The 17,583-nt window shown below is 41.7% G+C and overlaps 1 protein-coding gene across 1 annotated transcript in view; it reads right to left on the minus strand.

Annotated features, from left to right (window-relative positions):
• Nucleotides 1–17,583, minus strand: part of abca3.S (ATP binding cassette subfamily A member 3 S homeolog) — a 43,533-nt gene that overhangs the window by 12,257 nt on the left and 13,693 nt on the right. Inside the window, exons 2-17 of the mRNA XM_018239226.2 lie at nucleotides 15,420–15,503; nucleotides 12,780–13,032; nucleotides 12,556–12,683; nucleotides 11,817–11,982; nucleotides 10,645–10,904; nucleotides 9,412–9,528; nucleotides 5,123–5,243; nucleotides 4,858–5,031; nucleotides 3,772–3,953; nucleotides 3,020–3,166; nucleotides 2,667–2,796; nucleotides 2,255–2,409; nucleotides 1,939–2,094; nucleotides 1,188–1,398; nucleotides 407–557; nucleotides 29–127 (exon numbers count right to left, since the gene is read on the minus strand). Coding sequence (XP_018094715.1) covers nucleotides 29–127; nucleotides 407–557; nucleotides 1,188–1,398; nucleotides 1,939–2,094; nucleotides 2,255–2,409; nucleotides 2,667–2,796; nucleotides 3,020–3,166; nucleotides 3,772–3,953; nucleotides 4,858–5,031; nucleotides 5,123–5,243; nucleotides 9,412–9,528; nucleotides 10,645–10,904; nucleotides 11,817–11,982; nucleotides 12,556–12,683; nucleotides 12,780–13,032; nucleotides 15,420–15,473 — 2,504 coding nt within the window. The 5' untranslated portion in view covers nucleotides 15,474–15,503. The remainder of the gene's footprint in view (nucleotides 1–28; nucleotides 128–406; nucleotides 558–1,187; nucleotides 1,399–1,938; nucleotides 2,095–2,254; nucleotides 2,410–2,666; nucleotides 2,797–3,019; nucleotides 3,167–3,771; nucleotides 3,954–4,857; nucleotides 5,032–5,122; nucleotides 5,244–9,411; nucleotides 9,529–10,644; nucleotides 10,905–11,816; nucleotides 11,983–12,555; nucleotides 12,684–12,779; nucleotides 13,033–15,419; nucleotides 15,504–17,583) is intronic.

Below are 17,583 nucleotides of genomic sequence, written 5' to 3' on the forward strand. Positions count from 1 at the left end.
GACAACAGTATGAAACGACAGTGCATACCGTAGGAATACTTCTTCCATCGTGGTAACAGAAGCCCCATAGCTGGCTATCCCCAGTTCTTCACGACGGAGTTCCAGCTCCGAGAAGAGAGGTTCAAACCTTTGGGGAGAAAAGACAAGGCAAGATAGAATCTATATATCAATAAACCCACTGATACAACCCAGGAAAAAAGTTGCAAAATTAAATAAATAAAAAATGTTAAGCACAGTCAGCATAGAAATGTTACAGATCCATCTGTGCATGTAATTTCCTAGGAAAGGAAGTTGGATTTTGCAACGGTCAGCTTCCTTTCCTAGGGGACTTCCTTATATCTACAGCATCTGATTACTAAAATCAGCTGACTAATGACTAATGTGCTGTGTGATTCTTGCCATTTACCTATGGGTACTCTCCTTGGGAAGAATGTAGGACAGTTCTGCTCCAGCATTGCTCTCCAGGGTGGCATTGGGCACATAGCTGGTAATAAGATCGGTAATGTCTTCCACCTGGCAGTGCGGCTCCTTCACCATGACCATGTGGTACCCGGCACCTGCAAATCGAGTAGGTCACACACGAAAGGGCCAAGAAGTAAAACAGTGTTTATATTCTGGCATATCTTTACTATAATATTAGCTGGCATTGGCCATAGGAATGTTTTACATCCATTATGTGCCAGTATTATATTTTTATTAGGAATGCACTATTTTGGATTCGGCCTAACCCTCAAATCCCTCGCGATAGATTCGGACGAATACTGAATCCTAATTTGCATATGCAAAATAGGGGGGAAGGGGAAACATTTTTTACTTCCTTGTTTTGTGACAAAAAGTCATGTGATTTCCCTCCCCGCCCCTTGTTATGGGTTCGGTTCAGCCAGGCAGAAGGATTCAGCAGAATCTTACTGAAAAAGGCCGAATTCTTGCCGAATCCTTAACCGAATCCTGGATTCAGTGCATCCCTAATTTTTATTATGTAGTATCATTGTGGGGCCCATTACCTATATGTTATGTAGGCTTAGAGATAGAACAGAATAATGACTGCTAAGTTTCCAAGGAGTCCAAAGGGCATGGTAGGCACACTAATAGTGTAAATGCATTGGCGATTGTCTGTCATGTGTTTACTTGCTCACTTCTAAGGTGTAGCAGTATTTTGTGCTCACGTTATTAACTTTCCCCCTTACCATATTTGCTTTTCAAGAATAGTGGGGACCCACAGCACTGGAGCTGGCCCTCAGCCAATATGGCAATCCGGTCTCCTAAAATATCTGCCTCATCCATGAAGTGGGTGGTGAGCAGCAGAGTGCGATCGTGTTTGTGCTGCCGCAAGAGCTCCCACGTGTCCCTGCGGGAAGCTGGGTCCATTCCCGAGGTGGGCTCGTCCAACATCACAACCTGTAAAGGTAAAATGTCCATGTTATTTGGCTGCATTAACAATGACCTATAAAACGACAGTACCTAGTGGTCATAGTTTATTGCTCATTATGCACCATCCTCTGGAATTCTCTCCCGCAGTCTGCCCAACTTTCTCCCAACCGTTCTGCTTTCAAAAGATCTCTTAAAACACACTTATTTAGAGAAGCCTACCTCCATTTTGTTTAGCTATCGAAGCAATACCATATGCCATATCTCTCATCTGCTTATTTATTTTGCCCACTCCCGCACCCTGTGTTTCATTCCCTTTCCCTTAAGAGTGTAAGCTCTTTTGCACAGGGCTTTCCTCACCTTTTATACCGGTACTGATTGGTATGAATGTAACTCTGAATGTTATATCTATGTAATTCATGTGATTTCTTTGTAAAGGCACATTTAATTGCAATAAGTTGGCACTCTACAAATACGAGTTATTAATAATAATAATATGCAGTTGGAATACCATAACCATTAACATGCTGCCATAACTTTAATATTGCAAAAACCCTTCAGTTTTCTGACCTTGGATCCTCCAATTAGAGCAATGCCAATGGACAGTTTACGACACGTCCCCCCAGAGAGCTGAGTACTAAGTGCATTGCGCTTCTCCTCCAGGCGCAGGATTTGGAGAATCTTCTCCACCTCTTCTAAGCAGCTCCAGCGTGGACATCCCTTTAACTGATAATACCAAGGAAGGAAAATCAGGATACTTTGAAAGGGCAACTATGAGCTAGTGACCATAAAAATCACCATTTAAGAACTACAAAAACATCAAGATATTGTTTTTTTGAATGTTTATGTTGTCTGGACCTGAATCATCAATATCAATATCCCTCACCCCTGCATAAAAATAGAGGTGCTCCTCAACAGTAAGACCTTGGAACAGGACATCATGTTGGGGGCACAATCCCAGGCTGCGACGGATCAGAGCTGTGTCTCGGGAAATCTCATAGCCTCCAATATAGCATTCACCTGATGAAGGGGGACAGAGTCCTAGAGAAAAAGAAGGAGATTCAGCATGGAAGGCATGTGCAACACTAGGACCATGCATAATTAAGACTGTTTCACAGGGTGTTAATGCAAGAAATCTATGTATTATTGTAAACAGGTATTTATTTCTGAGCCAGTGAGGTAATATTTGCTGCAAGGCAGACACTGGGCCACACTGATACCATAGGCTAAGTAACACAAGGCATTATCAGATTAAAAAAAAAAAAATAAACAAACAAACAGAAGAATCTAATCATTACCTGTCAACATGGAAAGCGTGGTGCTCTTTCCTGCACCATTGTGTCCCAATAACACTGTGACTTGCCCTTCATACATATTAAGAGTGACATCTCGCACAGCTATCCGCTTCTTACCGCTCACACGGTACACCTGGGAAAAAAAGAACAACAAAAGTCAAGGAGATGAGGATCTATTCACTACAGGTACCTCCTTCCACTTTGTTTGACACTGACCAGCTAAATAAGGACTGAAACATTTTAAATGGCTTCATAGAAAACCACACATACAGTTGTGTCACCCAAACAAGTATCAGACAGATCCAAAAGTATCATGTAACAGGGTATTCCCTGTAGAAACTTTGCAAAATACTCACCTTAGTCAAGTGCTTGATGCGTATTCCTGGTACCAAATCGGAAGGCTCTTCCTCTAAATATTCTCCTTTCAGCGCCTTTTCTGGATCCTCGTCATCCTCCTTTTCTAGACCCTCCACTAGCCGCGGTTTTCCACACCAGTAGGAAGGCTGCACAGAGTTTAAAAACATACACTCAGAACACAAACACGGCCAAAGTAGGGGGGGACGAAATGAAAAACGGAAGAAAAATGCCTGATTTCTAGTTGGATAAACATTCTTTTTAAAAAACGATTACGTCTTCAAAATTATTAATTTGTGTGTAAATCTAGCCAACATGTTCTAAACCAGTGATCCCCATCCATTGGCTCATGAACAACATGTTGTTCCCACTGGTCTCAAAGCAGGTGCTAATTTTTGAATTCCTGGCTTGAAAGCTCATGCCTAAAAAAGGTTAGAAAGAGTCAAAAGAAATAGCCAAAAAAGATTAAAAAAAAATAAAGAATGAAAACCAACTGAAAAACATGGTAAACCACCCCTTTAAGGCTTCATAAACAGTCATAACTGCTCAGTCATAGTGAATTGCACAGCAATGGCCTATGGGTCATACCAATGAGCTAGAATACCTGGCAATGCCACCATTTTAGTATAAGCAAAAGAAACCCAATCCATGGTACAGTTCTGAAAAAAAGAGCATTTTTAAACTGTACAGAATTGCCGTCTGACATGTTTGTCGTTTATAAACAGATACAATAAGCCTTGGAAGTGTGTCTCACCAAGAAGCAGAAGTACCAAGGCTGGGGTACGCCATAATCTCCAGGCATGATAGACTCCACGTACCACCCAACCAGGAAATAGAAAACAGAATCCAACAGCAGCATCTGTAAGACCTGACCCAATGTGAAATTATCATCCACACTGACTGGCGTAAAGAGATTGGACCACTGAGCTCCTGTACCTGAAAGGACAACAAAGAGAGCATTTTCAGCATCAACTTTATGAGTAAAGAAAAACAACAAATATATGGGGAAAAGCCATCTGTAAGTAACTAGACAAATACATTCACCTTATGCACAAAACAAGAATCTTATCTATAATCAGTTAGGCAGGTTATATATGGACTAAAAAGGTTGAACTTGATGGATATGTCTTTTTTCAACTTAACTTACTATGTTACTACGTTAATCACTGCTAGTTTTACAGGGTCATTAAAGGGATACTGTCATGGGAAAAAAAAAATTTCAAAATGAATCAGTTAATAGTGCTGCTCCAGCAGAATTCTGCACTGAAATCCATTTCTCAAAAGAGCAAACAGTTTTTTTTATATTTAATTTTGAAATCTGACATGGGGATAGACATTTTGTCAATTTCCCAGCTGCCCCTGGTCATGTGACTTGTGCCTGCACTTTAGGAGAGAAATGCTTTCTGGCAGGCTGCTGTTTTTCCTTCTCAATGTAACTGAATGTGTCTCAGTGGGACATGGGTTTTTACTATTGAGTGCTGTTCTTAGATCTACCAGGCAGCTGTTATCTTGTGTTAGGGAGCTGTTATCTGGTTACCTTCCCATTGTTCTTTTGTTTGGCTGCTGGTGGGAAAAGGGAGGGGGGTGACATCACTCCAACTTGCAGTACAGCAGTAAAGAGTGATTGAAGTTTATCAGATCACAAGTCACATGACTTGGGGCAGCTGGGAAATTGACAATATGTCTAGCCCCATGTCAGATTTCAAAATTAAATATAAAAAAATCTGTTTGCTCTTTTGAGAAATTGATTTCAGTGCAGAATTCTGCTGGAGCAGCACTATTAACTGATTCATTTTGAAAAAAAAATTTTTCCCATGACAGTATCCCTTTAAATGCTTACCTTTGCCTTCAAACATCCCGATGAGTTGAGCCCCCATTGCCATGCCCACATTAGAGAGAAGACACGATGACACTTTTGCACCATGATTCAACTCATCATACCATGGGGAGATGAAAAAATATGGAATGTAGGAAAGGAAATACAGAAAGCCTCCTGCTGCGGCTGCCATGTTTGCTGTAAAATAAAGACAATTTGCCTACATGAGATATCGCAAGGAAAATATATTTAGCATGAGTTAGACTTAATGAAGACAGATAAAGGTTACCTCTAGAGAAGAAACTGCTGATCATGAAGCTAAAGCTGATGGTGGAGACTGAGAACGACAAGATATAGACAAACACTAATGAGGGGTCACTCCTGGTTAGGACCGCACCTTCACTGCTGACCTGTGTGAAATAAGTGTAATCAAACATCAAACAGGGCACCGTACTGCACTGCTGGCCAGGAAATGACAGTTAAAAGTTTAACATGATAAGTATACCTATATGATAAGATTCCTACCTTCCTATCTTGATAAATATCTATATATACACCTCCTTGAAGAAGTTACACTCACAGGGCTTATATTGATAAAAGTTCATTCATTATAAATTGCACAATAACATTTCGGCAGTTACTCCAGCCTTTCTCAAAGGCTAGGGCAACAGCCGAAACGTTGTGTGATTTATAATAAATTAACTTTTATCATCGTAAGCCCTGTGAGTGCAACATCTTCAAGGAGGTGTATGAAAATTGGAATGTGGTGTGAACCCTGGTATCGTGGGAAATTTAATCACCAACACTGGTGCTTCAATTTTAATTCCCCATGATATCAGATGCATTCTGGACTGAATGGAAAAAAAAATATTAAACAGAGTGGAACTACAAGCAGAGTGTTCAAGCTGAAGCGGACATACATAATGCTGGTGTTCAGCACATCCACCGCACTACAAGATTCCACTGTGTGTGATCCAATAAAGTCTACACGACGACTGTGTCCTTGCAATGCGGACTAGCGCCTAACATGCAGGAGTTCTGGTTAGACGGGTACAGAATGCTGGGTATAGATAATGCATCTTGCACTGTGTTGACACAATCATAGACAGACAGAGTGTACTTGAAGGACTTTGTATGAACAGAGTATGTTCTCTTAAAGGAATTGTTCAGTGTAAAAATAAAAAATTGATAGGCGGTGCAAAATAAAAAGTGTTTCTAATATAGTTAGTTAGCCAAAAATGTAATGTATAAAGGCTGGAGTGACTGGATGTCTAACATAATAGCCAGAACACTACTTCCTGCTCTCTTGGTTTCCACTGATTGGTTACCAGGCAGTAACCAATCAGAGACTTGAAGGGGGAGGGGCGCATGGGTCATATCTGTTGCTTTTCGCAATTGCAAACTACTGAACAGTTATGTCCCATGTGACCCCCTTCAAGTTGCTGACTAAAAGTGGCCATACATGGGCCGATAAAAGCTGCAGACAGACCGAGTTGACAGCTTATTGGCCCGTGTATGGGGCCCTCCGACGGGCTTTCCCGATCGATATCTGACCGAAAGTCGGCCAGATGTAGATCGGACAGGATTAAAAATCCCGTCGGATAATGGGCGTATCTGTTCGTTGATGCGGTCACGAGATCTGACTGCCCGTTTACCCTTTGTTATGATCCGATCATTGGGCCCATGATCGGATCAGGTCGATATCGCCCACCTCAAGGTGGGCATATCGGGGAGAGATCCGCTTATTTGGCGATATGTGTATGGCACCTTTACTCAGAGTTAGAGAGCTGAAAAGAAGGAAGTCGTGTTTTCACTATTATGTTACACTATTATGTTACACATCCAGTCACTCCAGCCTTTATACATTATATTTTTGGCTAATTAACTATATTAGATACATTTTTTATTTTGCACAGCCTATCTATTTACCCAGTTTTTATTTTTACACTGAACTGTTCCTATAAAGGCAAAATACAGTGGTAAATCACAGAAGATCAATTACTAGCATCCCTGTGAGCACTGCCTGTCTATTAGGGACGTTATAGCCTCTGTTACTGACTTTCTAGGCAAAAAAAAGCAAAACCTCACTGCATTCCAGCTGTCAGTAGTGGTATTACTCTGTTGAGTCTCCAAACCTTATCCCATAATAAGTGATTACTTTGCCCTTAATCATATGACTGTGTATTAATGAACACAAATGAAAAATACTGGCAAGAAGGGCCTCTTCGATGATATATATCTCAATGCATGAGAAAAGGCAAATGCTCTTTCTAAACCACACCAGTCCTCTAAGGAAACACACAGCATTTGCAGTATTGATCCATTTTCAGGATGAAGATAAAACGTTTCCTATGGCTACAGTGAGGTTTCTGCAATCAGTCCACTCAAAATGAGAGATATAAGCAATAAGAGAAGTGATTACTACAGAATAGCTTTCCTCTGGTCAAAAGGGGAATTTTCTGCAAAATACTGCTGACATAGAATATTCAGAAGCACATATTTATATTGTTCCTTATAGCAGCTCAGCAAGTAACATGTTTGTCTGTACAAAGTTTAGGATTTTTTACCTATGCGTATAAACATTATAGTGTGCGCAAAATCTGCACCATTTTGTTCCTTTTATCTCAACCAACTTTATGGCAACTTTATAAGGAGAAAAGCTTTTAGAGAATAAATTATTAACAGCTGCCTTCATTACGTCAACCATTTAACATGCCCTGTTATCCCAAAAACAAACGAGGATTTTATGCTGCGCAATGTCTTGTGATTGTATATCTCATTTGTACCACGGATGCGCTCTCACTAATTAAATTAATCACTGTGCTAGGTCACTTGCATAAAGAAATCACAAGACCTGGGATCGTCACATATTTACAAAGACAAGATGGGGAACACTTGTTACTTGTATAAGGATGTGGCTACACTAGTTGTGCAGCACAGGGTTTCAAAACTGAAAACGGATTGTAGGCGTTAAAGGAACAGTTCAGTGTAAAAATAAAAACTGGGTAAATAGACAGGCTGTGCAAAATAAAAAAACGTTTCTAATATAGTTAGTTAGCCAAAAATGTAATCTATAAAGGCTGAAGTGACTGGAGGTCTAACATAATAGTCAGAACACTACTTCCTGTTTTGCAGCTCTCTAACTCTGAGTTAGTTAGTAACTTTAAGGGGGGGTCACATGGGACATAACTGTTCAATGAGTTTGCAATTGATCCTCAGCATTCAGCTCAGATTCAAAAGCAACAGTTATGACCCATGTGCCTCCCTCAAGTCACTGATTGGTTACTGCCTGGTAACCAATCCGTGGAAACCAAGAGAGCTGAAAAGCAGGAAGTAGTGTTCTGGCTATTATGTTAGAAATCTAATCACTCCAGCCTTTGTCTATCTATTTAATTACTGTACTGCACTGGATGCTGCACTAAAGTCACAACTGGCACAAGGGCGAAGCTGCTCTGCACAGGAACAAATTCTAAGTGTACTGTACGCTGAAGCAAATGCCTGCAGGCTCCATTAATACGTAAGCCTTCATATGTATTGTCTATATAATGTTATACACTATACCTATATACAAATGAAGCAGGCTTAATTGTAGGAAAACTCTCTGCATGAGTATAGTGAGCACAACTTTCCCTTGTTTGTTATAGGTAGTGACCAGCTCCATGTTGTAGCTCATACCCTTTCCAGCTATAGTCAGGTGATCCCTGTGTTGGCCAATAAAAGGGCAATCATGTTTGGGAGTTTTAAACCTTGAAAGCAGCAAGTAAGTTGCAGGTAAAACGTAGTCCCTGTGTAAAATGTATAATGAAGCAATAGAATTTTTAGTGAATCAGATGAAAGTTGAGTGTAGGACTGGCCAGATATGGGATGACTGTGACGTAGTTGGCCAGCTTAAATATATTGCAATATATGGACAAACAATCCCTGTTTTGTTTAAAGGGGAAGGCATTTTTAAGTAGCTTAATATGTCTCAATGTCCTAAATATAATGATAATGGGTTAAAGGAGAACTAAAGCCTAACTAAAGCAGTAGCTAGAAATATTGTACATTATGTTTTGTGCTTCTGTACCAGCCCAAGGCAACCACAGCCCTTTAGCAGTAAAGATCTGTGTCTCCAAAGATGCCCCAGTAGCTCCCCATCTTCTTTTCTGCTGATTCACTGCACATGCTCTGTGCTGCTGTCACTTACTGAGCTTAGGGACCCACTCACAATATACAGTACACATAGAATAGAAATGTCACAATATAAGGCTGATTAGTAATTAATACAGATAATTACTACATGGCAGCACAGAAACCAGTGCAATTAGCATCAGAATTTAATAATCAGCCCACTGAGCATGTGAGTGTCACAGACACTTTCCAAGATGGTGACCCCCTGTGACAAGTTTGAAGTCCTGGATCATTGCTGCTATTGACAAGCTGAAACTTTAGGCTGATGCAATAAGTTCAGTATATAAAATATGGCATTTTTAGCCACGTTCATTTTTAGGGTTTAGTTCTCTTTTTAAGTGCAGATGACCTCTTGTATATGTCTGTTTGAAATAGTTAACACCATCAAGGACAACTATTGATACAAACCTGGATACACAGCAGCAAAGTGACAAAGAAGGCAGACACCAAGAGTAGGAGGAAGAAATGGATGAACCAGGCAGTGGAGTGAAGCCAGGTACTGAGCCCCATGACCCGCATGTACTCCTGTGTGTGAGAAATAGGCATGTCAGAAACATACGTACAACTCTCTCAGCTTGTTCAGAATCAGAAATCATTACATTTATAAACACAACAAATAGTACATAACACAATGAATACAGGAAGTGATAGAAAAGGAAAGAAGTACATAACAAATGACAAGGGAATAATCGCATAGAATAAGCAACAAAATCGATATTGATAGTGAATATCACATTCAGCCCAACTGCATAACTGCTCCTGGTCAAGCATCCGCAACCAAGCCAAATTGACAAACAGTTAGTGCAATGCATCTACAGGTATGGGACCTATTATTCAGAATGCTCGGACCTGAGGCTTTCCAGATAATGGATCTTTCTGTAATTTGTATCTTCATAGCTTAAAGGAGAAACAAACCCGTAACATAAAAAAACCCTTCCCCCCTACCCTTTGTAGACCCCCCTCGATTCTTCTACCCCCCAGCTTAGGTGGTACCCGGGCCAAATTCCCCTAACTTTCTACTTACCCCTCAAATTCTGCCCCCGCAGTTCACGGCAGCCATCTTCTTTACTTCGGAAGCATACCTCCGTTTTCAGTGCATGCGCAGTTGGAGTAATTTTCTGGTCCTGAACAAATGCGCATGCGCCGAAAGTCCCGAAAATTTATCAGAAATTTTGGTGACTTTCAGCGCATGGAAAATTACTCCAATTGCGCATGCGCCAAAAACGAAGGTCTGCTTCCGAAGTTTAACGAAGAAAAGAAGATGGCTGCCGTGAACTGCAGGGGACAGAATCTGCACCGAAGGGTAAGTAAAAAATTAGGGGCATTTGCCCCGGGTACCACCGAGGCTTGGAGGGAGGAGGGAGGGGGTTCTACATAGGGTAGGGGGGTAGAGGTTTTTTATGTTACGGGTTTGTTTCTCCTTTAAGTCTACTAGAAAATCATGTAAACATTAAATAAACCCAAAAGGCTGGTGAGACAGCCTTTCCGTAATTCGGAGCATTTTGAATAACGGGTTTCTGGATAACGGATCCCATACCTGTACAACTGATGATAATAATGTCAAATGTGTCTGGTGTAACCAACTGCTTCTAGCAAAAGCAGTGACCACTAATGGGCTTTCCCCCGTACAGCATTCTGTACCTTTAATTTTCTCTCCTTCTCCAGTACCAGTGCACGCACAATGCTTAATGAGGTGTAGGTGAAGCTGAGCATCAGAAGCAATGGAAGTTGGTTCTGGATAGCCAGGATGAAGAGGTCATTAACATAGGGCGGATAGGGGAAGCGACGTATGGCCACATCAATGCTGTCCAATAGCGAGCGGCCACTCTCGTTAGCATGATACCACATAATGGCACGATCGACTGCATGCTGCATGGCCAGGAAGCCCTCCCGCTGGTACCCTGAATACAAAAACAGCAAGCTAATTAGATATATATACAATAACAACACCTACAGGCATCAGCAAATTAGCCCTTTGCTCTTCTACCAGGAGATGGTTTAATTTCCCACTGTTAATTGTATCTTCATGTATCAAAGCAAAAGTAGCAACGTCTGAGCCATAGTACACATTAAAGGGATACTGCCATGGGAAAAAAAATATTTTTTTTTAAACACATCAGTTAATAGTGCTGCTCCAGCAGAATTCTGCACTGCAATCCGTTTCTCAAAAGAGCAAACATATTTTTTATTTTCAATTTTGAAATCTGACATGGGACAAGAGATATTGTCAGTTTCCCAGCTGCCCCAAGTCACGTGACTTGTGCTTCTTTACTGCAAGTTGGAGTGATATCACCCCCTCCCTTTCACCCCCAGCAGCCTAACAACAGAACAATGGGAAAGTAACCAGATATCAGCTCCTTGGCACAAGATAACAGCTGTCTGGTAGATATAAGAACAGCACTCAATAGTAAAATCCAGGTCCCACTATGACACATTCAGTTACATTGAGTAGGAGAAACAACAGCCTGCCAGAAAGCAGTTCCATCTTAAAGTGCTGGCTCTTTCTGAAAACACAGGATCAAGCAAAATGACCTGAGATGCACCTACACACCAATATTACAACTAAAAAAAATACACTTGCTGGTTTAGGAATGAAATTTTATATTGTAGAGTGAATTATTTGCAGTGTAAACAGTGTAATTTAGAAATAAAAACAACATCATAGAAATCACGACAGAATCCCTTTAGTGCAATATCAATATCAAGTGGTATTGTGGGGACTGTACTGCTGCACGCTTGACTGCATTATATGCCTAAAGTGATCCTGTATGTACAGGTATTAGAGCTGATCACAACTTTTAGTAAAAAAGCACCTGGTGTGCCTCCAGTCTTGTCTCCTGCCTCACGTGGCCCAGGCATCTGGAAAAGCGGGTATAGATATCGGGTGTGCCAGTTTCTGTCCACATTGGGGTTCAGCCCCGTCCGTTCGCTCATGGGGGCATTTCGTGGGCTGTATTTGAACCGCAGCCTGTAACGGACCTGTGTCAGTAATAAGAATAAACCAAAAAGTGTTAGTGGATAGCAGATATGTCAAACCAATGCTGCACCTGCTGGCATCTCATGGAGCTCATGATAAAAGCCATTAAAGGAGAAGGAAAGCTACCGAAGCATTTTATTGCCAACAGATTAGCCACAATATTGCAAGCTATAAAACTATAATTATTCTGTAGAATACTTTACCATACCTGAGTAAACAGCTCTTGACACTGTCTCTGTTTGTTTAGGATAGCAGCTCTCATATTAGCTTGGTGTGACATCACTTCCTGCCTGAGCCTCTCCCTGCTCACTCATAGCTCTGGGCCAGATAACAGCAAGGAGGGGAGGAGGGAGGAGCAAACTGAGCATGCTCAAGCCCTAGACTTGGAGGTTTAAGCTGAAAACAGGAAGTCTGATACAGAAGCCCATGTGTACACAATAGAAGGAAAGAAATGCTGTGTTTCTTTTGACAGAGGACCCAGAGCAGCATTACTTTGAGGGTTTACTCATGTATTTATATAGACCTTTCTGATAAAGCCTTTCCTTCTCCTTTAATGCAAAGTCTAAGTGGTTTACCTGCAGCGGCAAGGGGTCCTCACTGTCGTTAAAATGATGTTCAAAGACCACGGCTGCCAGGATTTTGCTTGAATGGTTATTGTGCCGGATGTAGTCTTCAAAATCCTCTTCTGTGGGAAATCCCCGAGCTGAACAGTTAAAAGAAAAAAATTTATCGATTACATGTTCTTATGAAAGAAAAGCTGCCCATAAACATTTGTGGCATTAAGCTGGACATTACTTACCAACACTATAGAGGGAAAGGCTCTGCCCTACCTCTGTGACAATTTCCTGGGCAGCTTTGCTATGAGAAGGCACAAACGCCAGCTCCCAAGGTCTTGGGCCTGGGATAAACGGTAGGTATGGGAAAGACACGTCTTTGTACAGGGTGGCATTGGGGTACGTAACAGACTGGACTCTGTGCCGAAGTGCAATTAAGATGGCAGAAAACAGAAGGGGCAAGGCCAGCTCAATCACAGTCACGAGGATTTGTCGCTTCTGTGGCACAAAGGAAGATGAAAACAACATTATTTTCTAAATTATGCATCAACTCTATCTATTCCTACCAGATATTTTAATTCTTACCTATATAACATAACACTCATTTGTTCTACATCACTGTCTACCTTCCAGATGGTGGTCTTGCAAGACTGGCATTTTATACCCCTAGCTTAGTTATTCCCAAATGCTAGGGCTGGACCCCATAGGGGAGGCCAATTCACTGGATGGGACAGAAGGAGTGCTTGTACTGTAGGGCAGAGTTATCTCACTGGAGACCAACAAGCTGTATATGCACAAGCATGGACATAGAACTCTTTGTATACCAACTTTATTTCTTATATGCCAGTGAGCAGCTGGAGGGGTCACGAGGCTTTTATTTATTAAAAGGGGTACAGATTCCTCAGGAGCAAAAAGTTATTCTGCCCCCATACTAACCATTGTATGCCCAATCTACAATATGCAGTTTTGGCCTCCATTGTTCAAAAGTGATATTAATGAAATAAAATACAATGAAGGGCAACTAAGCTGGTAACGGTTCTCAGTTATGAGGAAACATTGCCCTAATTTGGATTGGTTGAACTCCCTGATGCTTTATTCACTTGTAGATCCCTCTAGAATGGTAATCCCCAATCAGTGGCTTGTGAGCAACCTTGTGCTCACCAACCCCTTGGATGTGGCTCCCAGTGGCCTCAAAGCAGGGGCTTATTTTATAACCAGGTGTACTGCCAAACAGAGCCTCCTGTAGGCTGCCAGTCCAAATAGGGGATGGCAAATAACCAACCACAGCCCTTATTTGGCACCCCAGGAACTTTTTTCATGCTTGTGTTGCTCCCTAAGGGTGAAGACACACGGCTCTACTAGTAGCAGCTACTTATTGTGGCTACAAAATGCCAAAAAATACCCTGCCATAGACAATACTTACAACTGCCTCTGCTCAAAGGAACAGTAACATCAATGTAATCATGTAATGTTGCCCGGCACTGATACAACTGGTGTGTTTGCTTCAGAAACATAACTAGATTTTGTATTATCAAGCTGCTGTATAACATGGGGGCAGCCATTCAAACACAAGACATACAGTAAATAACAGATAAGTTCTGAAGAATCCCATTGTACACTACAGAGTTTATCTGTTATCTGCTGTGTATCCTGTGCCTTTTCTCCTGTTTTGCCATTGAATGGCTGCCCCCATGGCCACACAGCAGCTTGTTTATATAAAATATAGTATAATTCTGAAGCAAACACACCGGTTTTACAATGCAGCACAACAATAAATTTGTTTAAATACTTTAATTTTTTCTTGTTACTGTTCTTTTAAACACCTGCAGTGTCATAGCAAAGCCAATTATTAGTATTGTCTATTTAGCAGCCGTGACAAGTAACTGCTACTAGTAGTTCTGTGTGTCTTCACCCTAACTCGATTTACATTTAAATGTGGCTCACACCTATAAAAGGTTGGCAACCCCCATTGTAGAAGTTTTGTACTGACTGATACATTAGATAGTTTCAAAAGAGAGCTGGGTGCCTTCTTAGAAAGTGAGGAAATACAAGTTTACTGACGTTAACTACAAATGGGTTTCACATTGGGGATGAAAAAGTGTTGAACGTGAACAGATGGCACAGAGGCTGATCAGTTACCATTGCTGAATCTGATTCCAATTTCAAGGAGCAGCGGCGTAACTAGAGTGCCCCGGGCCCCCCTGCAAAAAAATCAGAGGGGCCCGGCACCCCTCCACTTTTACATAAAGATGGGGTTAACTTAAACCCCAAACTGACTGAAGCCGACAGCTTTGTTGCTCTTGCTGTTCTAGCTTATTTGTCTTCATTATGATTAGATTCATGCTAATGGGTCTCATGCGGCTGAAGACATGTGAGTGTATTACTGTGGCTAGATTCATTCTGGGTTGCTTTAGCTTCTAATTGTTCACACAGTGGCTTGCTGCAAGAAGCGGACCATTGCTGGAAGCACATAGACATGTATATTGAACCCATAATTGTTATACTTCTGCCTCTAGAAATTCTCATTGTGATCAAATGGAAGCGTAGGATGACCACAGCCTTAGCTCTTTCTTTCTTTACCTTGGGTCCCCACCTATTGCAGAACTACAAGTTCTAGCAAGCCTTGATTGATCCAATGTTGAAAATGATGGTAGTTGTGCAACATCTGGGGACCCAAAGCCTTAGAGGAACAATGCATTTAGCAGTGCCCACACCTGAAAAAGAGACAGAAGAGGTCCATGCACCCACCTCAAAATTCCCTCTACTGTCAAGTCCGTGCATCCCTCTATCAATAATATTTATACACCACATACCAGCATCACTTTATTTGCATGGTCACTAATGGCCACACATACCCATAGCCCCACATCGCCATAACTTTTTACCTGCAGGATGTAATTCTTCCATAGAAGAAGCCCCAGTTGTCTAAACACCGCCATCTTGCTAGAGGAACCCAGAAACTGGAACAGCTGCAATAGATAAAGGCAAAAGCTGAAATAAATACAGTATATTAACAGGGCAGCCCAATATCAGTGTAGCCCAGTATCAGTCAGGGTAGCCCAGTATCAGTCAGAGAAGCCCCTGTATCACTGCAGTCCAGCATCAGTCAGGGTAGCCCAGTATCAGTCAGAGAAGCCCCTGTATCACTGCAGTCCAGTATCAGTGAGGGTAGTCTAGTATAAGTCAGGACAGCCCTGTATCATTGCAACCTATTCAGTTTCAGTGAATGAATACTCCAAAAAATTGCAGTGATGTTTCCAACTGGCTTTCTCACATACTGATGTTGGTGAGAACAGGACACCAATCCTTTTCTCCATTTTCCAGTTCTTACCCTTTGGATATACACGTGTACAACTGTTCATAAAGGACCAAATACGCACATGTCCTACAAGTAGATGATCAGATGCTTTTGATAGAAGAATAGAGAGGGGCAAAATACTCCTATGTCTAATATAAAGTGTGTGTGTTGGGGGCAGTGTCGGACTGGGACACCAAGGGCCCACCAAAAAACCTTAGACCAGGGAGGGACCCACCAAAAAACCTTAGACCAGGGAGGGACCCACCAAAAAACCTTAGACCAGGGGCCCACTCTCAGTACTATTTTCTTCCTCTCCTCACTCAACCTCTATTCTCATAGTCTCTTTCTTTACATACTATAATCTATTATTCCATCTATTTAGCCTTTTTGTTCTCATAGAAATAAGTAATGGCCATGAAATAGGCCAAATGTTTAGGAGCAGGAGGGCCCACCAGGAGTTTTCCTGGTATCCAAGTGGGCCAGTCCAACACTAGTTGGGGGGCAGAATATTCATATGCATGGAACCTTAGAGATATCCATGAGAATAGCAGCACTGCCACCCTCCTTCATGTAGACAGGCAAGAAAAAACCCAGCCCTTTTGGGACCAACCAAACCAGACCCACTCCTCAGATGAAACCCTGGGAAATGCACACTAACTTCCTCCCTGGCCCTGATAGTGGCCACAAGAAAGGAAAATAAGTAAATTAGGGCAGGGGGGTATGTGGCTTGAGGTTCGTGGAGGGGGTCCCTAAGGTGGCAGCCCCAGTGGGCATTGGACCCTGCAGTCCGACACTCAGGGGCAGATTCACTAACTTCGAGTGAAGGATTCGAATGAAAAAAACTTCGAATTTCGAAGTATTTTTTGGGTACTTCGACCATCGAATTGGTTAAATTTGTTCGAATTCGATCGAAATTGAACAATTCGAACGATTCGAAGTAAAAATCGTTCGACTATTCGACCATTCGATAGTCGAAGTACTTTCCCTTTAAAAAAAACTTCGACCCCCTACTTCGGCAGATAAAACCTACCGAAGTCAATGTTAGCCTATGGGGAAGGTCCCCATAGGTTTGCTAAACTTTTTTTGATTGAAGGATATTCATTCGATCGTTTGATTAAAATCCTTCGAATCGTTCGATTCGAAGGATTTAATCGTTCGATCGAACGAAAAATCCTTCGATCATTCGATCGAACGTTTAGCGCTAAATCCTTCGACTTCGATATTCGAAGTCGAAGGATTTCAATTCGAGGGTCGAATTTCGAAGTATTTTTAACTTCGAAATTCGACCCTTAGTGAATCTGCCCCTCAGTGTCAGACTGGGACACCAGGGGCCCACCCAAAAACCTTTGACCATGGGCCCACCAATTAATCTTAGACCAGGGGCCCACTCTTACTATTTATCTTCTTCTCCTCACTCAACCTTTATTCTCATAGTCTCTATTCTTTACATACTATACTCTTTTTTCCAACTATTTAGCCTCTTTGTTCTCATAAAAATAAGGAATGACTATGAAATAGACCAAATGTTTAGCAGCATGGGGCCCACCAGGACTTTTCCTGGTATACAGGTGGCCCAGTCCGACACTGCCGACTCTGTATAAGTGGATATGAGTATAACTTCTCCTCTCAGAAGAAGGGCCACTGGGCTTCGGTGTGTAGAGTCCATCAGACATCAGGGTGTGCTTACACATGGCAAATGATTTTGTCATGTAGTCATGTGTAGCATCACATAGTCACACGGTCTCTCCCGG

Source organism: Xenopus laevis, chromosome 9_10S (genome assembly GCF_017654675.1).
Source record: "Xenopus laevis strain J_2021 chromosome 9_10S, Xenopus_laevis_v10.1, whole genome shotgun sequence".
Classification (NCBI taxonomy): Eukaryota; Metazoa; Chordata; class Amphibia; order Anura; family Pipidae; genus Xenopus; species Xenopus laevis.